Source organism: Paroedura picta, chromosome 10 (assembly GCF_049243985.1).
Source record: "Paroedura picta isolate Pp20150507F chromosome 10, Ppicta_v3.0, whole genome shotgun sequence".
Classification (NCBI taxonomy): domain Eukaryota; kingdom Metazoa; phylum Chordata; class Lepidosauria; order Squamata; family Gekkonidae; genus Paroedura; species Paroedura picta.
The window spans coordinates 52059164-52085770 of record NC_135378.1 but is presented as its reverse complement, the minus strand read 5'-3'; the positions used below and the strand labels follow the sequence as shown (position 1 = coordinate 52085770).

At 40.3% G+C, this 26607-nt stretch overlaps 1 protein-coding gene across 10 annotated transcripts in view; it reads right to left on the bottom strand.

Annotated features, from left to right (window-relative positions):
* NR3C2 (nuclear receptor subfamily 3 group C member 2) overlaps nt 1-26607 on the bottom strand; it is a 154340-nt gene that overhangs the window by 116138 nt on the left and 11595 nt on the right. For 8 of the 10 annotated variants that reach the window (XM_077300135.1, XM_077300129.1, XM_077300137.1 and 5 more), the window contains one exon: nt 25125-25169. The exons of the other annotated variants lie outside the window; for them this stretch is intronic. In XM_077300135.1, the coding sequence (XP_077156250.1) occupies nt 25125-25169 (45 nt within the window). The remainder of the gene's footprint in view (nt 1-25124; nt 25170-26607) is intronic. 10 annotated transcript variants of the gene reach the window in all.

Sequence of the window (26607 nt, the reverse complement as noted above, 5' to 3'; positions counted from 1 at the left end):
GGCCAACTACTTGCTCTGTAGGGCCAACAAACAAAGCATGAAGGCCAAGGTCTTCCTTTGGTGTTTCATCCTTGCACTGATATTCAGAAGTTTACTACTCAAAGATGTAGTGGCTCTTTAGGGCTGGCAGTCACTTATGGACAATTCTTCTCAAACCTGTCTAATCCTCTTAAAGTCATGTTCATCACTTACACTGGCAGTGACTTCCATTATTTAACTGCTCATTGAGAAAAGTAGCATTTCCTTTTGCCTGTATTGCCCAACAACTTTATTAGTATAGGAGAGTGAGAAGATCTAGTATGGAAGAATAAGGAATCTGCCCCTGGACAGCCTCTGGTTGATGCAGGGTTTTAGAGCCCCCACCACATGATATCGCCTGCATCCCTAGGCTGTCCAGGAGCTCACTCATGTTTTACCCAGATTTGCCTTGGGATGAGGAAATAGCAAGAAGTTTGCCACTTTTTATCTTGCATCCCACCGGTAAGCAACCAGGGGCAAGCCTATAAGTTGGAGGAAAGGTGCAATAGTCTCTGCAGTGCTGTCCCACCCTCACCCTCCCCTCTCCATTTCCTGATTCGAGTATTTTTTTTATGATGCAGTCCATGTGTGACCACAAAGCTACATTGTCAAAGGTAAAATAAGATCTTCTGTGTCCATGGTCTTTTTCAGATCACATAGGCAAAACACAGCCCCATTTGTGTTTTCTGGAGGTGGGAAATTAGCTGGGAAGGGGAGGGATGATCGAGCAGCCTTCTCCTGATCATACAGGGGTCTAAGCACTTTGTTTTTATGCCAACCATTCACAACAACAAAAAAAGACTTTTTGAGCTCCAGGAACCATGTTCAGCATCTCAGAAATCCACCCAGACATAAAGTCCAAATGAACATGAATCCCCCCCAAAAAGCGGGGTTCTTTATTGTTCTGGCATTTCACCATTGCAACGTAAGTGTTGATTTTTATTAAAAATGCATCTGTGTTGTGGCAATACTGTATAGCAATGCAGAAGTTACCTCTTCTTTAAAAAAATTAATTTGGGGGCTTGTGGGGGGACAACGTTTCAGTCCATGAGAGAACTGCTGTGCTGTGATTGGTGGCTTGCTGTGTCTGACAAGCCAAGGAGCAGGGAGAGAAGTTCAGCCTGTTTTCCATTGCAGCCTCATCAGGAGGCAAAATGCAGCAATGGAATAGAGGAACTGTGAGAGGGGTCTCCTGTGAGGAGGGCTGAAATGCGAAGTTTACCATCCTGCGTTTGCAAGCAGGAGGCCACGTGCATTTTATCCCTCCATGCGGAAATGATCTAAGAAAAAACTAACCACTTTCTTCACTCCATGCAACTTCTTCCCTCCATTGATACATTTTAATTGTATGAACTTGACTCGTTTTTATTTCTATGTATGAATTGTAAGCAAGACTATAACATAAAGTCATACTATGTCAGAAAAAAATCTGCCTTCATCTCCACATACAGAAATTAAACCACATAGCACCCTTAAAATAAATGTATAAAACCATTTGATCTTCTTGACTGTAAGGGTGCGTTATCAAGTTTATTCAAGAAAGCAGGTTCTGCAAGTAGACATTGAACCAGAGTTCGGCAAACAACTGTATTCAAAATGAAACATTCTATTTTGTCCACACTTAAAATGCTGCAGATCCTTTCCCACATTATAACTTGTTCCAGATGAAGGAAAAGTTATTTTGGTCCCATCCCATCCCATCCCCCCCCTGCACACATGCACACACAGCACAACCAATGATATGAAAAATGACTACAAAAACTGGCTCATCACTGTGATAACTTTTATAGTGACTAAATTACACAATATACAGATGTTCACTCAACATTTTTAGGTTCTTCTGGATTTCTATTCACTGAACTAATTTCAATACAATAAGAAAGCTCATAAGAGAGGCAGAGACTGTAATTCTTGAACACTTGCCAGCTTACAGTATTAAAAAAAGAATCTGCGCCACAGATTGGCAGCCTTCCATATTTACAGTAAGCCATCTAGTGTTTCTCTCAGACAAAGGACAAAAGATTCAGTGGGGGGAAGGGTTGCTACAGAAGACCTAGAACTGCACTCATAACCTTCACAATTAGGACTGTCTTTTTAAAGTCTTCTTATGCCCATTCACACACAAAAAAGTGGGTAATGCTAGCATATTGATATCCACCTACTGTACACAAAATTAAGAACATGCTAAATGATCAAGGCAAGGACAATTTGAATCCCCGCTTCTGGGCAACAGCTGCAAAGTTTATTAGCATCTAGATGTCAATACCCTTAAATGAGTAAAATTTACATATTGCTTCTTCTAGATGGAGGCATATCAACCCTATATGATCTTATCTAGAACCCTTCTCCTAATTCCAGACAGATGGGAGCTGCTTTGCAGTTAAACAACAGTAAGACAAAATTCTATAGTTTATGGATTGAGTCTTAGTAAAGATAACAGATCTGAAACTGGTTCATATGAATGATTTTATACCTTCAATTGAGGCAAGAAAATGTTCTGCCATGGTGTCACCTGGGAGACTAATTGCAACTCAGGAACACAAAGACAATTTATAGAATTCTGAAGATGGAATTATATTTCCATCCATGTAACAAAGCAAATATTGGAGGAAACTAATTTCACTGACTCTGAGCAATATATTTCAGTACCACTATAGCCATGGCTCAAACATATTCTGTTGTAACTACAGCAAGAACACAACACACTCATGGACAATAACATGCACATAAAGGGTGAGAATGAATAAAATATTTGAAAAAGAGGTCATGTTCCCAGCACTGTAAAGCAAGGAAGTAAGGTATTTAGAAATTATTTTTAGGACATACAGCCATCGCAAAAGTCATGTAATGGATTTCAAGCTTGCAAGTTCTAAAGCAAATTGGTTCAATGTCAAGTGTTCAGGATTCTCTTGTTGCCAGCTGATCTGCTCCAATTATTTCAGCAGTTAATTCATCCCAAAATAATGGTAGTTACTAGACAAGTAAATAGTATACACAACTCCTGAACATTTACACCAAGGACAGACGTTTCTAATGAAAAAAAGAGAAACTCAAAGCTTTTCAAAAAATTATGGCACAGCAATCTACCATACCTCTAAAATGTTCTGCCCCATTTCCATAAAATATTTGCTGTCCAACTGATCCCTCTCTTCTTTTCCTAACAGAGACGATTCCAAGTTAACACTGATCCACACTACAAGAAGTTGACAGTATGCCTAAGATGCTAAGCAATACCAACCCTCTCCTGCTGAAGTAAACCTTGATCAACATACCACAACTGCATATGTGTAAAGTGCCCTCAGTTAGCAGCTGACTTATAGCAAACTCACAGGGTTTTCAACACAAGAGACAACCGCAAGTCGTTTGCCATTGCCTTCTTCTGCATGACAACTCTGCAATTCCTTGGTGATCTCTATTCAAGTGCTAACCAGGGACAACCCTGCTTAACTCCCAAGATCTGATTGGGCTAGCCTGGACAATTCAGGGTAGGAAGAAGGGAATCCTCCACAATGCAGCCAATAGGCAACTGAATCAGAATAATAACTAAAATGTGAAGGTCTGGGGGAAAAAAAAGAAAAACTTTAAGAGGGGAAAAACATTAGGAGAGGTTATCCCCAAAAACATTTTGAGTTTTAACAGAAAATCTCCCACCCCCTTCCAGCCTCTCCTCTACTTTATGTTCTCTCATAGTTTGATGCTGCTTTTCCTCAAATTGGGCTTGGGTCAGGCTCCAGCTCTTCTTTTGCTAGGCAAGCCCAAAATACCAACTGTGATCTCTGAACATCTCAGTCAGTCCCATCCCCATTAAAAAAATGTTGTTAGACTTCAGCAGGTGTGCATGGCTTGTAAGTGGATCATTGTGTAGATGTTTTGATCTGCATGCTAGGGCCATTGTTTTGAATCTCTTGAATTTGGACCTGCATGTTTTTCTATTCCCAAGAAATGCAGAACATCCTTAACAATGCTATCTAGTCTTGTAGTAAATTAGCAAGCTATAAATTAGAGAGCCAGTTTGGTGTAGTGGTTAGGAGTGCGGACTTCTAATCTGGCATGCCGGGTTCAATTCCCCCACATGCAACCAGCTGGGTGACCTTGGGCTCGCCACGGCACTGATAAAATTGTCCTGACCGGGCAATGATATCAGGGCTCTCTCAGCCTCACCTACCCCACAGGGTGTCTGTTGTGGGGAGAGGAATGGGAAGGCGACTGTAAGCTGCTTTGAGCCTCCTTCGGGTAGGGAAAAGCGGCATATAAGAACCAACTCTTCTTCTTAACACTAGATTTTTCCTATAATGAAGTTCCAGATGTACCCTCTTGGAACCCAATAAACTCTGATCTTTTTTCTACAAAGAACTCAGAGTTTTCTGGTCCACCTTAGAAAGCAGCCTTGGTTTGTGATTACCTGTAACTATTGTTAACCAAGAAAGAATCAAGTGGGTAGCACTGTTGGTCTGAAGCAGCACAATAAAACAAAGTCCAGTGGTACCTTTAAGACCAATAAAGCATAGTCTGAGGAACAGTGGTAGGACCCACTGGGTGTGGAGGGAGACCCCCAAATCTCCCCTACAGTTTTTGTTGTACTGAGAATGGAGTCACTGCTGTGCGAATGCATGTGGTTCCGGAGTCAGAACAAACTTCTGACTCAAGTGTGCAGCGCCCCCTGGAGACTCTTAGCTGTAAAAACATCTTTGGTGGCTTATGCACAGTCTATACCAGTGGTCCCCAACCTTTTTATCACTGGGGCCCAGTCAAAGCTTGACAATTTTACTGAGGCCTGGGGGGGGGGGTATAGTCTTTTGCCGAGGGATGTCGCCACTACCTGAGCCCCTGCTCCGCTTGCTTTCCCACCGGCGCCCCTGACTTCCCGCCACACACTGGGGGGTGCTGCCAGCAGCAGCTGCGCATTGCTATGCCGAGGGGGATCCCCAGCCTTGATAGCCGCTGGAGAGCCCCAAAGGTGAGCCGGCGGCAGAGTGGCAGGGCAGCCCCCAAGGCAGCAGCTGGGGAGGAAGAGGAGGAGCTGTGGCCCAGTACCGACTGATCCACAGACCGGTAACGGTCCCCGGACCAGGGGTTGGGGTCCACTGGTCTATACTTTCCATGACATTGTATCTGAGGAAGTGTGCAAGTGCACAAAAGCTCATGCCTTGAATAAATCTTTGTTGGTCTTAAAGCTGCTGCTGGACTCTGATTTTGTTTTATTGTTAACCAAGTATTTTCTGTGTAGTCACATGTATGGACTGTGCATAGATTCAAGAGGGTAGCCATGTTCGACAAATGTTGGAGGGGGCGCTGCACACTCGAGTCAGAAGTTTGTTCTGACTCCGGAACCACATGCATTCACACAGCAGTGACTCCATTCTCAGTACAACAAAAACTGTAGGGGAGATTTGGGGGTCTCCCTCCACCCCCAGTGGGTCCTACCAAATCCAGAGAGCCAATAACCCCCCCAAGGCTAGATGATTATGAAAGAAATGTGTATTAAAAGATATTCTAAAACTACAGCAAGTTAGAATAGCAATACAGATACACTGTGTGTCAGAGAGTAAAGGAAAACACTGGTCCTGTCTCCCCCTGTAGCTGGGCAGGAGCGAGGTCCAGGCAGGTTTCTCTTTGGAGGTGCCTTACCCAAGCGTACACACCCTTCCATATATGTTCCCTGCCATAAATTGATAATTGATATTTCTCCACATTTAAAATCACAAAGCATGTACACCAAGATCCCATACAAAGATGGAGTACAGGCCATAAAGAACATACGTTGTGTCACAGGTCTTAACAATTACCTTCATCCAGTCTTAGCTGCATTTACTGCTCAGTTACTGATACATCTTGACTCTTATTGGCCCTTCCTGGCAACACCTTCACCCTTTACCATAATTGCTCAGTGACTTCTGTTTTAATGTACCTGCCAAAGTATGCAAGCATATAAAAGCTTATACCCAGAATTAAACTTTGTTGGTCTGAAAGCTGACACTGGACTCAAACTCTGTTATAGTGCTCCAGGCCAACACAGCTACCTACCTGAAGGTAAAAATTATGTCTTTTATTATTCAACCTAACACAATCAATTCTCAAAGTTTAAAATACTTTTTTTTAAAAAACTGCTAGATATGAGAGAATGGCAAGCAAATAACACTAAGTCTTAATTGTGCTCATTTTTCACTTTCTAATGTCAGCCTTCAGTACTGTATTAGTTTGTCCAGGATACCATTCTAATCATGGGACTCCAGAGATGCCACCTGGTCACAGAGCTGAAGTTTCCAAGCAAAGGGGAAGTGAGAAGAAAATCTACACATCTTATATATAGACTCTGACTGGATGGTGCTTCTACGCAATAACCAAACTGACACCACAGCCAAACTCTCTTGAAGAGATACATTGGTGAAAACAAAGCAAAATCAGTTTATTAGGACCCACAACCTTATTTGGGGAGAAATAAATATTTTCTCTTAGTGACAAACTACTTGGAGTACATGAGATGCTGTGAAAAACTGGAGCTACAACAACACTCATACTTGAGAGCCTAGACCCAAGATGTGGCACAGCAGTTACTTTTATCCCCAGCTTGTTATATATCAATCAACCATCGCGTTGAAGCCACATCTTATAATTTTCACTGCATTGTTTTTGTTTTCAGCCTTGAGTCTCAGTGAGAAAAGTGTGCAAATTAAACTCTGTAACTCAATAACCATAGAACCCATTTTCACCACTGTTCAAGTTATATTGTGTTTACTTTTGCTTGGTGTTGTGGTTAAGTGTAATGGCTTCTAATCTGGACAGCCAGGTTTGATTCCCCACTCCTCCACATGCAGCCAGCTGGTGACCTTGACTAGCCACAGTCCTGTTAGAGCTGTTCTCACAGAGCAATTTCTCTCAGAGCTCTCTCAGCCTCACCTACTTCATAGGGTTTCTGTTGTAGAGAAAGGAAGGGAAGGAGATTGGAAGCTGCTTTGAGACTCCTTTGTGCAGTGAAAAGCAGGGTATAAAAGGCAGCTCTTGTTCATTTCATCTTGCAATGTCTCACTGTGTCAAATTCCTAACTAGGTACTGATTTTGTACTCCTTTGATCTTAAGAACTAAAAAGAATGTTACCATATATTTGGCTCCTTCATTAGAAAGTTTAGCTGCCTTACAGCTTATCACAATTCCCCAACCTTGAAAACTGTTTTGACCAACACATGGAACACCATAAAAATGTTCCCAAATGAACAAGATGCACAGAATTAGAGTGGAAGAAGCCATATGAATAAAGGCATGAATGAAAATGAGTGGCCTATAAGGAACTGGAGGAGTTAATAACATCAGTTCTAAAACAATCAAATGAGCAATGTAATCATGATTAGAAAAGAGATAAAAACAGCAAGTTGTGAAAAATCAAAACTAAGGGGAATAATATACAATGGGCTGAATCAGAGACAAGCACCAGGAATCAAGTAGTAACTAGGAGAAAGGTAACTACAAGGTTCAAATCAAGGTCACATGGTTCAGTGGAAGATCCAAAGCTCTGGCTTGTTTGTAAAACAACTCATGAAGCATCGGACAGTCATACTCTGTAAGGCAATGGACAAAACAGCTGTGCATATGAACAGCACAACGAGGAACACAGGCCTACTTATCACACTATACACTATAATATAACTGCTGTGCAAAATTACTTTTTAAAAAATTGGAAACAGTGTTGTAACGTGATCACCCTCTTTTTAAAAAGGGCATGTTTTTTTGGAAGGGAGGGAGGGGGAGGAAGGGAGGGAAAGGGAGGATGGCAATGAGGAAAGGGGCATGCCGAAATGTCACACACAGAGGAAAACACAACTGCATGCATTTCCACATTGGGCAGCTCCAAATTAGACTCTGCTTGAAAAGATAAAAAGCTCCCTGTTAGACTCTGCTTGAAAAGATAAAATTGGGTTTTCCAGGGATTCCTTTGCTGCAGGGCAAGTGAGGAAGCAACTCAGGGCTGTGCCTGAAGAAGCAAATTTTAGTGTGGAAACGGACAAAAATGTCGACCCTTTAAAACTGCAAATCCGAATGATATTGCTAGTGCAGAAACAGTATCTGGGGAAAATAATACAGGATAATTCATATCCACAATGGTAATTCTCCTCTGAGGTAAGGAAGCCATCTTTGTGGGAATAATCCAGCAAGATGTCCTCCATCTCACAGGGTAAACTTGAAAGCCAGTACACTTTTCTGTTATTTTGGTTGGTCCTAATAAATGATTCATGTGAATCATGCCCTGTTTGGTGATTTTTATAAGGCTTGATTCCAAACAATAGCCAAATTAACAAAATTTCCCTAACACTTTTCCTCCAAGATAACCCTGTGAATAAAGTAAAATCTATCTGCTTATAAAATGAATTACCCACTTACAACAGCCAGATTTACAATTTGGTATTTTTAAAAGTCATATTGTACTGCTTCTATGACAAGTGATTTTTTTTAAAAAAATTAGAAATCCTCATTTAAATATATTATTTGAATAAGGTGTCAAGGCATAGCTTTGTAAAATATATTGTCATTTTATTCAGGAATTGAACATGGCAACAGCAGCCACCAGCTTTGGAGCCCTCATTTGATAAATGCCAACCAGCAGATGCTAGAGAAGCAAATATGCTCATAACAGCTCAATGTTAATTATGAATGGTATAATTTTCAGGGCATGGAAACTCAACTTCTAATATAAGCCAAGTACTGTAAGCTAGAAATTTTATATATTGAACTAAAGGCTGAAAAATGCCCGCCCCCAATAAAGTTTTCACATAGCACTTGGACATGCCCCAGATTTACATTGTTTTGAAATGTAAATGTTGCAGCAGTCTTCCCCTATAAATTAATAAAATAATAAATAATAAATAAATAAATAAAATAATTAAACATGCATTTCTTTGGCACCTACATGTAGTCACCAAGTAAAGAAACCAAGATTTTTGAACATTTTCTGAAATTTTGGGTTTTTCACTGCCATTTAAGGTTGCCAATTTCCAGGTGGTAGTTGGAGATCTCCTGAGATTACAATAAATCTCCAGGGAACATGTATCAATTTAGTTGGAGAAATTGGATACTCCAAAAGCTGGGCTCTATGGTGGTATACAACCCAACCCTACCCTCCTTAGGCTCCAATCACCCCCCAAATCTGCAGGTATTTCCCATCACAGCGCTAGCAATCCCACATGAAACACAATCTCATGATTTCTACTTTCCAAGAAAGCATATGTTGTGCCTAAATCAGTCTTTCTCAAACTTTTTACCATTGAGAAACCTCTGAAACATTATTCAGACTTAGAGAAACACCACAAGTTACACATTGCCTTCCCATCCCCTCCAGGTTCATCATTGGCCATGGAGGGGGGATTTCAACATGATCATATATGGACATATCACCCAATAAATGTTTAACGCATTTGAAATATTTTAAAAATGACTTAACTCCCACCCATTTGGAAAACCCTTCCAGGTTCTTCAAGACGAAAAACCACAGAACACAAAATTGCTCAATCGTACCTAGACATCTAGGCATTAACATCTGTCTTATCCAAGTTCAGTTTGTTCACCTGTAAACCACAGCTGCCTACAGGTATCTTTTCAGATATTAAAAAACATGTTACCATATGCATCCATCAGAAAACACCAAAACAGAAGTAACATATCAAGGCTGACTGAAGCTTCATAAAGAAGTGAACAAGCTCTCAGGTTCCCTAGAAGTCAGGCAGGAAGTCCAGTACTAAATAATTAGGGATGAAGGAGAAGGGGAAAAAAATCCTTATGTGGGAGTTAGGTGGGGATACATGTTTCCCAATCATTTCAGTTTCTACTGTCAGTTCTCTTAAGAACTACCATATTTCTATTTTCTCTGTGGTCTACAAGTGATCTCTGTGTTATAAGACTGGGAAATTATTAACATTACCACTGGCTTTTATATTTTTCAGAGGAAGAGCAGCTATTTCTTTCTTCTCTGTTCCAGTAGCACTTGGAGGAACTTTAAATATGTTTCCAACAGCACCATCAAATCTAATTATGTCTGCAACGCTTAGACCATTTATGCACTGGAGGTTTCATGCCAGGCTGCAGGATGGAGTTTTAGTTGTGGCAGGTTGCCCCACCTCCTCCTGCACCCATAGGGGGGAGTATTTGGCCTGGTGCGCCTCATCCGCCCCCAATTTGTTCTCCTGCACAAGAGCTGGGGCAGTGAAGTTCCCAGTGCGTAAACGGTCTTACTGTACTCCATTTTAAGAAGGTCACAAATAGTATGTTTGGGAGCTTTCCTTCACACCCCAGAACACTACTTTCTTGCCTTCCCTACTTTTAACATTTAATCAGATCTCTGTGAGATGGAGTTTACAAGTTTGCTGACCACCAGGAGACGTTTAAGATGGTCCCAATAACAGTATCTTATGGGCCTGCTTTCAGTGACACCAACACCACTTTTTATAGGAAAGAGAGAGAGAGAGATGGCTATCATCCGCATATTGATGACCAGGGTTTCCTAAAGATATTAGACATAAGACTCAAGACAGAATAACAGGAAACAACAATTACAGGATAATTCCCAAACAGGAACATCCCCAAAACTTCTGAGAACTAAAGCTGTAAGTGGACTGGAAGAGACATTAGAAGATCAATTTACCCATTTCTAAAATATAAACTGTAGAGCATTGGAGACTATAGACTTCATTTTCGCACTGCTGCATGCGTCCCAAAATAAATTACTGCTATTTGTTCTAGGCATGAAATAATTATGTACATAAACAAGTATTTATTTATTACATTTTTATTTAGAGCATTTTTATCCCATCTTCTTCAAAGTGAAATCAGAGCAGCATACTTTATCCTTCCCATTTATCCCAACAACACTCCAGCCAGCATAGTAAGTAAGGCAAAGAAGCAGGGATTCGATCACAGAATCATGGGAGCAGGAACTTGAATCCAGGTGTCCGTACTCCATACATGTCCCCTCTCCCCTTCAAATCTGCTGTCAGGCACAGATGTAGCTAACTGGCTAAGAATGTTCTGCCATTCTTGACTAGCAAATAAAAATAGTACATGTATTCTTTTAAGACTTAGCCTAAAAATATACTAAGGAAAGGAAACAAATTCCTAAGGAAGAAAGATCAAAATTCTATAATATTGTTAGGAGCCTATGTAAGTACTTGCGCAGAAATGTTTAGTGAAGTTTTTCTTACCATAACAAATTATCTGCTTGAATAAGACTTTGAAGGTCAACTTTGGCAACAATTAAAAGTAATGGAAAGTATTCATCCCCAAGGCAGAGTTACAATATCTCGTGTGCTGTATATTTTATTAGCTTTCACTTTTTTAATTATTCATTGAAGCCTCTGTTATATTCCATACAGCAACCTCAGGTTCTTCAGATTTCCATTTGAAATGCTCTTTTCAGTTCAAGGGCACACATCTATACTTCCATTTGCTAAATATAATATAGGGCTTTTTCTTCTCAAAAGTAGGTTCATTAGTCACTGTTGCTTTCAATTGTGTATAATCCATCTCAGACCTACTCAATAGAACCAATAAAGAGATGTTGCAAGTCCACATTTATCTATTGCAGTATCCCCAAGAAAACACATCCGTTTTCAACTAGCTACTTCTTTCTCTTTGCCAACCAGGGTCATTTTTATTCTTGTCTCATTTGCTGCAGCAGCTCACACTAGCACATTTTTTAAAAAAGGAACTTAGAGAGTTCAAACCAGGAGATAGCTTCATAAAATAACATTTATGCACAGCTGCCATTTTGTTATATTTCCAGCATCTCAAACAAGTAAATTAAAGAAACTTAAAAACTTTAACATTCAAAATAAGGAGTTGTAAGGACATGTCAAGGTTCAATTGGATTCTGTCTGTAGCATTTAATTTGCCTTGACACATAATATGTACAACCTAACTGGCGATTCAGAACAAATACTGTAACATTTAATTAAAACCATTCTAAGCATCAGACATATTTGACCATACTTAAATGCATATACAAATATATCATTTTTTTCAACTTTGTCCTCTCTTTTCCATATAATATTTCATTGCTTTACTAAATCACCTTCATATCTTGTTTAGCAGAGAAGGTTGCCAGTAATAAGTATTTAAGGATTGCTCTATCAGGGCAAATGGTAACAATGGCCACAGCAACATACCCACTGAATACCTGCCATCTCTCCCCTCAGATCCATTGCACTTCTGAATCAAACAGTGGTTGTAACTTGTACAAGGGATGTTAGTCAATTCTCACTGAGACCCATTATGAATGGGGGGGAATAGCGGCAACTAAAATCACCGATAACGCACGGAGCCGGCTGCAACCAGCCGCAGCTTCGGTGCATGCCGCCGAAAAAGCCGCGTCAGCGAAACGCGGAAGAAAGCACAGCTTCCGGGTGACCGGGGCGCAACCAGAAGCGGCGCCAGGATCGCTGCGTGCATAATCGGTTACTCTGGGTTTTGCCGCCATCACTCCCCCTCCCGTGCATAACCGGTGTGCTTCGTGTCTTCCCCCTCCGCGTTTTCCATGTGACCTGAAATCGCCATTATTAGATACAGTCAGTAGTAACCACAGCTCCATGTGATGTGCAAATATGATCTTGGCTTGTTTCCTGCTGACATTACACATGCATCCCACTTACAATGACATGGCAAAAGCAGCATAAAATTAAAACCCCTTGCCTCTCTCTAGTTGACAAGCCTAGCAATCTACTTGAAAGTAATTCCCATTTTCTTCAGTGGGGGTAACTTCCTGCAGTGAAGATGATTCTCCCCAGAACTATCCAGAACTATCCTAAAGAGTTCTATTTTTAGATAGAAAAAATCCAGGCCAACAACAGTCAACCAGATTTTCCCATTCCTTCTCCTCTTTTCACAGACTCCCCTTCACAGGACTGTCTAGCAACAAAATCCTCTCTTCAGCCCCACCTCTTTCCTCTTAAAGGACCAGCAACAAAGCATTCTCCTTACATGAATATCTAAGGGGAGATGAATGTCAGTGGATCCCCAGTAACCATAAAAGCCTGAACTCTAGTAACAAAGTGGTTTCCACAAGCATCTTATTCTCATCCTTATTTGAGAATGCCAAGTATTTCCCCTTTTTATACCTAACACCCATTGACCACAGCTATTTTTTTTTACCACTTGCTGCATCTATTCAGTAAAGATCATTTAATGTAGTGCAGCCAGGTGACTGCTGCATTAGGAAACAACAGTCTATTGCAGAGACTTTCCTGGAGGTCGAGAATGTGTAAGAATTCTATAGGAAATCTTTTTACATGGCAACAGAATCCTGACAGTCAGGCAGAGGAATACAGGTTTCACTGAAAGCTTATTGCATGGGTCAAGGAAAAGACACCACACTTTAGGTGGATGCTTACTTCACATAGACCGATTATGCACGGGCCAGAAACCCCGATGTGGCGGCAACAGGGCTTCAGGGAAAATCCTCGATTATGCCCGACATCACCGCCATCCGAGACATAGCCCGACCCGGGCTGTTGGAAGACCCGCGTTAAAGGAACGCGGGTTCTTCCACAGGCTGGGGAGCGCAGCGGGCACAGGCAAGGGCTGGCTCAGGTCAGCCCTACACATAATCAGAGAAACTGGGCCTTCAGGTCCTGCTCCTCCCCTGACCTACGGCGTCCCTGCAGGGGACTCCTGCCAGCTCCTCACTCCTGCCAGCTCTGCAGAGCTGACAGGGGCATCCCCCACCCACACCATGGTGGGAGAGCAGCATGCTGCTCCACACCATCATGCAGCAGGGGGGCTATGTCCCCATTCCCCCCCTTCACTGCCTCCACGTTGCGCCCCCATGTATAATTGGGGGACAGCAGTGAAACGGCATGGCGGCAGCTCGGTGTAGCTGCCACCGTGCATAATCAGTCAATGTGGTAAATGGGGATAACTGCAACTGGCTGCGGGGCAACTGTTTCTAAGGTTTTTAGCATGGAAAGGATCCACAGAACTGGCCTCTGGGGTCATGACTCAGCAGCTGCTTACTGCACTGAGAGTATCCGAAGACCGCTGAGTGCTGCTATCTTGCCTCTACATTACTGTCAGTCAATTGCAAATGATTATGGGACACCATAAGACCTTGCCCTGGAGTTAGGTACCATGAAGCAAGCTGTGGTGCTGGCTTAAAATAAATACCACAATCAGAACATCTTCAATTCCATAATAAGTATATGCCAACCATCAGCTACAAAGTTAACATCCTGGGAAATATGTCTGAACAGAAAATAAATCTCATGTTTGTTTGTTTTTAATTTGCAGGTATGACCACAGAAAGACCTCACTGGTAACAAACTCCATAAAGTATATATCTTAATATCTTCTGCATATCCAAGTGAAATTAAACTTGTAGGTTTCTTATATACAGTCCCACAGCACATAACAAATAATTTTTTAACTAAGAGAATTTCAAAATTTAACCAGTTTTTAGACTGTTTTATGGGCCCACAGGAACCGAATAATGGTTTGAATCCCAGCCTACAACTATTCTCTCACCACACCCACATGCAATAACATACAGTAGCCACATCAGCATGAGAGCTGATGCACTGAAGTATACTACTACCTGTACACCTAGCCCATGATGAAGACTTAGTTCCAAACATACCTACTTTCAAAATGAATTTGTTCCAATTTTATATCTAAATCCAATTTTATATTTAAATTCGAGGCTGCTGAAATGCTATTGGGCTGTTCTGAATGCTGGTTTTCTAAAACTGTGCCCAAACACAGAAGTCTCCTGTTCCTTAAAAATGTTAATATCACTTGCTAGTTTTCCAAAAGATCCATCATAGTCTTTTCTTCTTTCACTGGGAAGAGAGCAAATTCTCTGCAGTGAAGCTGACTTTCCCCAGAACTATCCAGAACTATTCTAAAGAGTTCTATTTTTAGACAGAAAAAAATCAGGCCAACAAAATTTTCCCATTCCTCCTTCTCTCCCTTTCACAGACTTAGGACTGATTCACCTATACATCAAACCATAACCAACTATATTTACTATGGATTTAAATATCAATCCAGTTCAATCTATACTTGTTCGTGACATATTGGTGATAGGAACACAATCCAGATAGCATCATAAATTGAGGAAAGTTTCAAGCCTCTACCCATTCAAACTGTGTGCACCAATATTGATAATCTGATTCTTTTTGTTCTGCTGTTGTTAATGTACAACTCTGGGAGATGCCTTCAGTTCAACTCTGTTCTATCCGTCTTATCAACAGAAAGGAGAATTTCAGAAAGTTAACAACAAGCAGGGTGATGTAATAAAACACCTATACAACACAGAAACAAAACAACAGACTGACTTCTAAGAGGTTGGTTTCACTCTTCTCAAACTTAAGCCACTCCTCCCACAACCCTAATACTTATAGGTGTGTTTTTCAGCACACACAGGATCAGTTTTGAAGGGGCTGGTTTTAGTTTTACTTCATTTTCTGCCTGCATTCCTAAAACACAGCTCCAGAATAGCCATGGATTCTGACAAACACTTCAGGGGATAATTTCAGCACAGGAGAATTTCATAAACAACCCTTAGCTAACGTAGCCAAAACAGATAATTCCAGAAATTAGTCACAACAAACTATGCCAATACTTGTCCCTTTTTGCTGTTGGACAAAGGTCCAGCCAACCAGCTTAATTAATGTAGTTTCATCTCTAAAACAGCACAGAACCTGCCTGAATCAGACATATCTGTCCGAGTCCATGTCTAATAATTTTACAGATTTTCATCAATATAGCAACACATCAACATGTCATCCTAATCCTAAATAGTGGTATATCTTTTAAGTTTTATATCAAAACAGAGCTTAAAAGAAAAAAGGAGCCATGTGCTATAGAATCACTTTCTCATTAATATTAACTTTATAACAATTGCTAATCAACAGGTTGAGCTTGTGAAGAAACCTTGACTGAATTCCATGTTAGCCTTTATGGCCTGTCCCAGAACTCCATTGCTTTGTCAGACGTCTGAATATGCAAGTATCTTTGACATATAAAACCTATAATTTAACAATTATTTTAGACACATACTGTATGCTCTGTCTAACCTTCTATCCTACTTTTCTTATTTAAAAAAGGATTCCTAGTGAAAAGTGGATAATTACCAATGTAATTACCAATGCAATGATTTAACTTTACCTATTCTTAAAATGTGGGGATCCCAATACAAAGAATAAAGAAAAAACAGAAAAATGCCCGACTACTTTGCAGAGACCTGAATTAAATTTCAAAGCCTTCTGGGGCCGTTTGGGGGCAGACAAGGGGCAGGTGGGAAGGAGAGCATGTTAGCAAGCATGTTAGTAAGAACTCAGTAGATGAGTCCTAACGTGCTTTTCAAATAGAAGGTCATTTAATATAATTTTGTGTCCTTCCTCTCACCCCTCCCGTTGTGCTGAGTCACTGTCTGGGTGCTCAATCTATGTCCTCCCTCATCATCATTTATTCTCTTGCTTTCCTAAATCTCTGACTTATTGCCAACTACACAGATACATCTTTTTCTTTACAATTCTATCAAATAAAAATATTTTAATGCAACATTTGAGGAGTCTCAAATTCTCCTTTGATTGTTGACACAGCTTTTCGAGGCAGAGTACCCACACCTGGCAATTGTCCAGCCTACCTGATATAGGTGCCATTTTCCCACTGGTTCTTCTACTTGTTCAGCTAAACTCATGATAGTATTAAGTCTTGTCCCCAATACAAAAATACTTTATATTGTGAATATGCAAGACTGTCTCCACCTATGTTCTTGCTCAGTCAGATAAGAAAGCCTCCCCTTAGATTTACCAGATAAACTGAGGCATTATACTGTTCCAAACATTCTGGAGGGACAACAAAGTACCTATAAACCTTTAAGGAAACAAAGGTGATTTTAAAAACAATAAAATAACACTGAAACTAAATAAAATGATTCAGGTCAGGTCTAATTATAGGCACATAGATAAAAATCAGTGACTCAACTGATTTTGAAAGTGATCTTGTGTTGGCCACAGTCCTCTTACAACATTTCTATCTATGACTCGATAACCTAGCAATGCCTGTCTTATTTGCTTACTCCCCATAGTAAAGAACTGGCATATGACAGAGAAATCTTTTCTGAACTACCGTTTCTATAAAATTGAAACTTGATATATCACCCTTAGCATGACAACATTCATGGCACAGAATAAACTCCTTTAGGTACACTGCAATCAAATGTCATCATCTCCCCCCCCCCGCATTTTTTAGTAAATCACCATGCCTAAAAAGAAAGTGCTTTAGTAGAATTGACTGAAAAATTGAAGTTAACCTGTATTTATCCTAATACAAAAATGTCCTGGACTTCCAATTATTATTATTATTATTATTATTATTATTATTATTATTATTATTATTATTATTCAACAAAATAAATATATTACCTCCAATATGGATGTAACAAAAGATGGCATTCCTTCTGGAAAGATTGTTTTTTGAATTTAAGATATTTGCCTTCTGTAACCAGGATACAAGTGAATTAGTGAACGATCAAATCAAATAAGAAATGTGTTTGTAAGAGAGGATTATATGGTTTGCATAATTTCCTGTGAACAAGAGAAGGATGGTGTTATGCTATATTTTGAAGCTACTGAACTGAAAAAAATGCTGTAACTTTAAATAACAGCTTAGTTTCCATATGGTGGGCAATTCTCTTAGAATTTGAATTTGTCAATTTGTTCATGCCCTGGATTAGGGCTGCCAGACACCCCCGTAGAGGTGGGGGTCCCCCACTGGCAGGCTCTTTCCCGAGCCACCAATCAGCTGGCTGGCAAGGGGATTTACTTGGAGAAAGGGAAAGACTTGTCACCAGTGTTACAGAGTAAGTGACATCATCACACCAGTACCATCCAGGCAATGCTAATATTTGAGCAAAAACTCTATGGTAGAAGCCAATTTTATGGTAGAGTTCTTGCTCATTGTATGATGAACCAAGGAAGAAATTTTAAAGTTAATTCCAGATGCACCCAGAATGTCTGAGCATGTCAAATAGATATTTTTATTGTCTGACAGTGAGCCATATATATCTAATAGAATGGCTCTTTATGCCCTTGCAAGCGAGGAAAATTAGAGCCATAATGGGGTAAGGAGGGCAACGAAGATGGTGAGGAGTCTGGAGAATAAGACATATAAAGAAAGGCTGGGGGAGCTTGGTCTGTTTAGACTGGAGAGGAGACGACTGAGAGGGGATTTGATAACCATCTTCAAGTACTTAAAAGGGTGCCATATAGATGATGGAGCAGAGTTGTTCTCTCTTGCCCCAGAGGGACGGACCAGAACCAATGGGATTAAATTAATTCAAAAGAAATTCTGTCTAAACATCAGGAAGAAGTTCCTGACAGTTAAAGCAGTTTCTCAGTGGAACAAGCTTCCTCGGGAGGTGGTGGGTTCTCCATCTTTGTTAATTTTTAAACAGAGGCTAGATAGCCATCTGATGGAGAGGCTGATTCTGTGAAGGCTTAAGGGGGTGGCAGGTTATAGTGGATGAGTGATAGGGCTGTGAGAGTCCTGCATAGTGCAGTGGGTTGGACTAGATGACCCATGAGGTACTTTCCAGCTCTATTCTATGATTCTATGATTTATCTGTTATTATCTATTTAGATCAATAATATGTTTTCTTTTTTAAAAAATTTGTTGTGAAGGTCTTTGGACAATATAATAAAAGCTATCTACTACTACTTATATACTGCAACATAATTTAGTAGACAGCAGTGGCATCCTAGCTAACCCTACAGCAGTGGTTCTCAACCTTCCTAATGTTGTGGTCCTTTAATACAGTTCCTCATGTTGTGGTAACCCCCCAAGAGTTCTTTCACAGAAATTAAACCAAAACTGACCAATGGCATGAAGATCCATTGTTCATGATGATAGTATATAAATTTTTTTCAGGGTTTCTCTGTTCAGTTCTGCCTCTTGTCCCACCATGCTGATCTCGCTCTTTCCCACAGCTCCAAACAGACAAACGCTCTATCTCAATCTAAACCAGCCAAGCTGCTTGCCCTGCCATGACCCCTATGAAAGGATCATTCAACCCCCAAAGGGGTCCTGACCACCAGGTTGAGAACCACTGCTCTACAGTAATGTTACCATGGAAGCAACATCCCTAGCAGTGGTGGGGATTTTCAAACTTTCATTATTCTTGTAGGGTTATAAACACCCACATTCAGTCCAATATTGCAGCCCAATAACCATATATTTAACTACAAAATAACTAAGTCTCAACTGCCCCTCCACTCCCCCCAGCCCCTCCCCACCTCCCCTTCCTGGCCACTGCCTCTTACCTTGGCCGGCAGCGTCCCAGGCCTCCTGGCCCCAGCTCAAAACGCGTGCGCACATACTAAGCCCTGCATGCCCCGCCCCCGTGTGTACACGGGGAACGGCATGGCGGTAACGTGGAGTAGCTGCTGCCATGCATAAAGGGTCTAAGTAAGCAAACTCTTTTGTCCCCTTTCACAGAAATCCTCCAAAACACTGAAGGGGGCTATCAGTATTGATGAAAATGTTTATCATTTTCTTTTCTTTTTTGCTTCTCAGTTCTGTGGAAATGACAGATAGAAAGAAAAGCCACTGCTAGGTACTAACACCTCATATATAAAAATTTTCCCTTCCAATCAGCAAAAGAAGGATGACAGTTCTACCAGTATTCTGGGGGAAAGTTTTGGTTCACATGCTCACTAAGGTTTAACTTTTCCAATATGTATATACTAAACAGACAATATAGTTTTCAGCATAAAGTAGGCTATAACAAAATTATAGCTGTGCTAACCCACAACAAATGAAATAAATTCTACTCTCCTAGTAACTAATTAACCACTGACCTTTTAAAAGCTCTTATATGCAATCTGTTTCCTCCTCCGCCCCCCCCCCCATTGCCTTGATTCAAAGTTACAAGAATGGAACCCTTTTTTGGGTCTGTCTTCAGTGAACTTTGATTGTGGCCTTTAAAATTACTGTACAAAGGGATCAAACATAACAGCTCTGCAAATCAAAGCTCTCCATTCTGTTGAGCAGTATTACACATGCAGCGAGGTGATGCTTCTTATAAAGTGAATGGAAAACCCTTAGGCACATTGCTGAAGTTAATGGGAAAGTCCTATAGTGTAAACAACAGGCTTCTCATGTACAGATGAACTGGCTTAGTCTGAATGGCTGCCATCCACATCCATAGTTTGTCCCCTGGCTTTGGTTTATACTAGTGGCTGCAAATTCAGCAAGTAAATTCCATAAGGATAGCCAGGGTTTTCTTGTTTTCTGCTGTGGATCACATACACAGATCTCTGTCTCCTGTAACTAACAAAAGAAACCAGTTGCAAATTCATACTTGACTGAATCAATATCAATCACTACTAAATAATATTATACAAACCAAAAGGTTTTGCTTTAACATTCCATTTTACATTTCTAAAGGGGAAACCCTACACATTTCCTGCTCCTTAATCGGTTCTAGCTGGAGGGGTATTTCGATTTCAGTCATTTGAAAAATATTACTTTAAGCAGATGCTCTAAAGCAAGCATGCCAAAATAAAAATGCTTCCTGAGTTGACACTAATTAACACAAGATCTTTTCTCTGAACCTTCTTACGTGCCTAAATTCCGTATATGCCAGATTTTGTTTTCTGTGAACAAACTGCATGACCACCTATTAACATTGGATTTCTGGAAGAAGACTAAGGATAACTTAAAAACCATTAAAACTTTAGTAAAATTTAAGAAATATTGTGTTAACTTACAAAAATACTAAGCACATTATATGGAATGTAGGTTCCATGAATTTCAGTGGAACTTACTTCCAAGTAATTTGTTTAGGACCCAGGTGTTAGAATGTCATTGACCAAGTTTGTCCAACTATCACTAGAACCCACAAATCAATATGAACATCCTCATTTTGGCAGCTGTCCTAAATACAATTGCCTCAGTAAGGCTCATGGGGGTTGAACCAGCACAGCTCCACTTTCTCACCAAAATAAACAATACTTTCCAGCCATAATTCCAAAGTCCATAATTCTTCTTTATGTCTATGTGCAAAGAAAATCTCTACCCAAAATTTTCCCAGTCTTAAAACAAACAAACAAACAAAAACAGAACATTTTAGTTCACACATTTCTGTTAAAGTGATAAGCACTGGGAAAAGAGGAAGAACAATCTTTGGACAACAAAAGAAAAAAATATGAGGAAGACTTGGCAATAATAAAAATGGTTCAATAAAAATACAGTTTACATTCTCACGATTGCCTACCTGTCCATTTCTAAAAAGAAAATCAAAACATGAATTTAAAAAGCACATATCAGAATTCAACCATTTCTGCATTGGTCTATATTCACTTGTATATATCCAAGTCAAATATTTATATTGTTTGCAGCACAGCAGATACCTGCCAGCAATCCCAAAGGAATGTGAATATAATGCCAATTGTTCAGTCAGACAGCAAATCCTAGGATAGGACTATTAAAACTATCACGATCCACAGGGGAAAAAAATTATGTGTAGGATCCACAGCAAGAGACATCAAAATTATTCAGTGCACGAATTCTGACATCTTGCTAAGAACAGGTAAGCAAACATTTTACTTCTAAATCACTATAGCTAATAATAAATTGACTAGCTACGATGTAACTGATGAAAGCAGCCCAGTGGGGCAACCTACAGACAATATCCACCTATTTGGGGACCAGCCCATGTATGCAAAAGGAAGGAGGGTAAATTAATTTTTTTAAAAAAACTGAGCCTGATAAAGACCAAGCAAGTTTCAGAAGGGACAGAATGTTGAGATCAGCTAGGCATTAATCAAAAGAGGAAAAGGAAAGAGAAATCAGCCTGTTTAAGCATGAGTTCCTGAAAAAGGAAGATTAGGGAGAATTTCTAAAGTGCTTGGCCTGCATAATTCCTCATGGTCCCCGAGCTTGTTTGTTATAAAATATAACCTGTTCAGCCTTTTGTACCTTAAAAAATAGTCTAAATAAGGGGGGAGATGCTTTAGAGGTATCTGAAAAGTTATAGACAAATGCCTTTTTTTTAGAGCAAACTTTTGCTGTATAAAAGGTCAGCCTCTTCTGTTTCATTGTTGTTTCAAGTACCCATGACATTTCCCTGAACCACTTTTGAAAATAACACCACTGGCATGATCAGAGGTTCAGAACTGTAGTATCACTCAGATTATCGCTTTAATAAAAATTCATAATTTTGTGCATAATATACTGCACCATCTTTGAAGTGACATACACAACATTATCTGACTGGCATTAAGCCTTACATAAAACCTTTTCATATGTAAGGTGGTCCCACTACCTGGAAAAATTAGCTACAAAAGATTTTCAAGTACCAGCTCCTATATTATCACATGGGAATGATTGCAGCATGTCTCCTTCCCAATTCACCATGTCAGTGGTCCCCAACTTTTTTATCACCGGGGACCGGTCAATGCTTGACAATTTTACTGAGGCCCGGGGGGGTAGTCTTTCGCCGAGGGATGTCGCCGCCGCCGCCTGAGCCCCTGCTCCACTTGCTTTCCCGCTGGTGCCCCTGACTACCTGCCACCCACTGGGGGGCGCTGCCAGCAGCAGCTGCGCAGTGCCACGCCGAGGGGGAACCCCAGCCATTGCGGCCACCAGAGAGCACCAAAGGTAAGTCAGCGGCAGAGTGGCAGGGCAGCCCACGAGGCAGCACCCAGGGAGGAGGACGAGGAGGAGCCGCGGCCTGGTACTGACCGATCCACGGACCGGTCCCAGTCCCCGGACTGGAGGTTAGGGACCACTGCACTAGGTCATGAGGAAGCAACACCAGACAGAACCTTGACTTCACCAGCTTTCCCTCTACTTGTCATCCACTTGACCAAGCTGCAGTCCAGGAGTCATTTTTGCTTCACCTCAGGCAACTGCTTGAGAAAGGCTGTTTGCGGAAGTCTAGGAATTAAGCCAGAAGAATAAAGTCTCCTGGAGAGGAATGGAATGGAATCAAAAGTATCATACATACAATGTATGATATTTCTTTCTACTAGTGATGAACTTGTTATAGAAATACAGTTTATCCATAATTGTGGCCTTATAGACTTCAGTGCATGCTCTTGATGATTATGGAAAACAGTCACTTGCACATTTTGAGGTTCTCATCAAGACAGAGAACTGAAATGATTCAGAGTTTTTCTAAAATACTTTTTTAGATTTCCATAGTGAAACCTACATAAGATGTCGAACTTCACCTGCCACCATACATTCTTTCCCCTTACTGTTGTTCACATCCATTTCCCCCTTGGTTGAAAAAGTATTTTGGGCTAGATAAGAGGCAAATTATTCAGGCAAGCAATGGCTGACCACCTCTGAACATCTCTCGTCTAGAAAATCCTATGTAGTCACCATAAGGGTGCAACTTGATGGCACTTTCCATCACCAAGAGGCAAATATCTGAGAAATCTGGAAAGAGATGGTGGTGGAATTCATGGCCAATTCCTGATAAAGCAGAATAACTTCCCGAAGTCTTCCCAAACTATATTGTCTTATGTTCTGGCTCAAAACAGCTGTTTAAAACGCAGGAGAATGTTTTCTGACCATTTGTTCAATACATACCTTACAAAAGGATACCTATGTCTATTTATATATTGTCCACTATAAAAATTGCTTAACTATAAACCAAGGACCTTTTTAAACCATGATTACCTGGAAGTGCTTGGCTGCACAAAGAAAATATATCAAATTCTGATTCATTTATGGATATTTGAGGCTCATTCTTTATAGTAAATATATGGCATGAAGTTATCTGCACTGACAATTTTTAATGTAGTCAGTTTAAATTATTATTATTTTCCAGGAAAAGAACCATGTAGATGTCATGAAAGGTACAACTGAGAAACAGATTCATTTACAAATTAGTTTACAAATGGTACCCTCAAACCACAACTTTCTACACCATGTGAAGCTTGGCATGCTCCCAGAAATAGCACTGGTCTCCATTATGAGGCCAATTTAATACCCCAAGATGACAGTTGGGTGGAAAAAAACATATACACACACTTCAGTCTTCTGGCTGGCATGGTAATACCTGAATAACCTTGCTTGCTACTGCATAAAGACACTCAGTGGGTCCTTAGCTTCACATATTCATCTCACACTTTCTCCATCTAATACAGCCTCACTCACTCAGCAACTTAAACATAAGCATGACACCCAGTAAGCACACTGTAGGCTACTAGGACATGATCAGTGCTAAAATATAATCAGGTATTAAAATAAAAATTCAAAAATAATGTAAGAATTTTAGGATATTGCAGTTAAGAGTTCAGTTTTACAACAGGGAGAAGTACACATTACATGGAGCACTATGCAGATAACACAATGATCACAAGTAAACAGGCATATTTTGAATGCCTTGTTTGTTCAAATAATCTACCTGCACATACAACACCACACTATGTAAATGCCACTGGGTTGGCCAATTAAGAGTCAGAATTGGGATAAAATATGAAAGAATGGTTTGCAAACTAGGTGGTTTTTAAAGAGAAGGAGCCTTGGGAAACATATGAGCTCTCATCAATATAACCACTCAGCAAGACATTCTTGAAGAAGAAAAGAAACTGTGAGGCTTCAACAAAAAGTTCATTTGCAAATAAAACTGGTCTTGCTACTTTGATGTTTTCTAGTGTTTAGTATTCAGACTTAGAAAGATATGATTGATCAGTAACATAAACATAATGAGTATATTAAGGAAATTTTCCATGCACATTCAGAATTGAAGCACAAAATGATGTGGGAAAGTGGTTCTAGAATGGTAGTTTTTTTCATGTAATTGATGAATTAAGACATTTTAAAATTTGCCTCTTCACATATAGCCTCCATTCTGCATAGTCAGTACATGCTTCTGTTACATCCCAGTTCCTTACAAGAAATAATCTTTTGAAAATCACTTTTTTCCAAACTTAAAAAAATAAAATAAGAGTGAATTTTATGAATCAACTGAAAGTAATAACACTCAGCAGGAGTACTGACACAAGGAGAAAAAGAACCAAAATTTATTCTAAGCTCAAAGAAAACAGACAATAACATTATCAAGAGCAACAGGAAGTTGTTGTGGGAGGAGTAAAAAGTAAAACTTCACTTACACCAAAGAAGTTTGAAGAAATGGGCATTTATCCATTGAGAGGTAACTGAGAAAGCAGGAGAAATCAGGGCAAGAAAGCAAGGAAACATATCAGGAACATAATATAGTATGGGTGCATATCAAGGCATAAAGATTACTTTTCTGCTTTTATTATCTGTTCATAGTCTCTCATTTTAAAAAAATGAGAACAATGTGAGAACACAGAACTTAAAGCAGGGAAGCCACAAGAGAAGGAGGCAAGACTTAACTCTTTTTCCTGCTTGACATTTTTCCACCTCAAATTGCCTCCAGCTGCTTATCTCCCCACAGGATTACAAAAGTGTTTTGGAACCATGCAAGGTAGAAAGCCACTTGGGGCTATTTGGCATTGAGAAACAGAAGGCAAGGTTAAGCACATGGCTCTATATTTCTCCTCTAAATCCCCGCTATTTGAGTGCCTTTTCATTAGAAAAACCATAATCAACATTAAATTACATGCATTTACATGTAATACGTGGTTGACGTGGTTCCCAGAAATGGGAAAAGATGAAGGAACAAAACTACTCATAAAAACCTGGAATAAGGAAGTGATTGAAATCATGACAGAACAGAAATAAATGAGCTAAGAGGAGATAGAAGTATCAGAGATCTAAAAAAGGCTGAGCAAATAAATGACCATAAGATGTGGCTGGGAGGTCAAAGACACATCTCAGTTTCTTATCACTTAGTCTTATATAGCCTATAGCTGTACACAGATACAGTGACAAGTGGGAGACCTGCAAGACTTGCAGAGAAGGAATGCCATCCTGCTCCCCCAGCTGGCCACTCATCAGCTAACTTGCCCACTCATATCTCTGCTACCTTTACCTGCGGTTCATGGAGGGGGGAGAAGAGGATGTTTCCATTTCTTCTGACCCGCCCAGCTCATGCCATGTGGGGGGACAGGTGAGGGTGGGAACTTCAAGAACATAGCAGGTAACTGAAAACACTTAGCTTCCTTCTTTGCCCTCAACCACCCTCCTCTTTCCCTTCTGGAAGCTAGGAAGAAGAGATGGGAAGAAGGGGTGAAGACAGTGACAGCAGTCCTAATACCAACCCACCTTCCATCCTTTTCCCCTCCTAGTGGTGAAGAGGGAGGCGGGAAAAGCAGCAATGTCACCAGCCTTCAGCACATACCTTCCCCAGCACTCAAACCAACATTTTCTGTGCTTCACTCCTCCAATTCTGAGGAGGGGGCTTGTACCTCCTCACATTGAAAAAAAAGTCTGATTTTTCTCTAAACCTAAATATTCCCCTGTGCTTGTAGAAAAAATGTCTCCCCTCTCTTGGTCTAACTCTCTGCATGGGGGCCATGTCCGGTATTAGATAGGAAATTAGTAAAATTGAGTATTTTTACCAAATTTAATAATTTATAATTTCAAACTTCTAAGCAGTCCTTCAGCTATGCACAGAATAATTTCAGCTATACAGTTTCACAGTGCACAATGTATTGGAATGGATGGAAC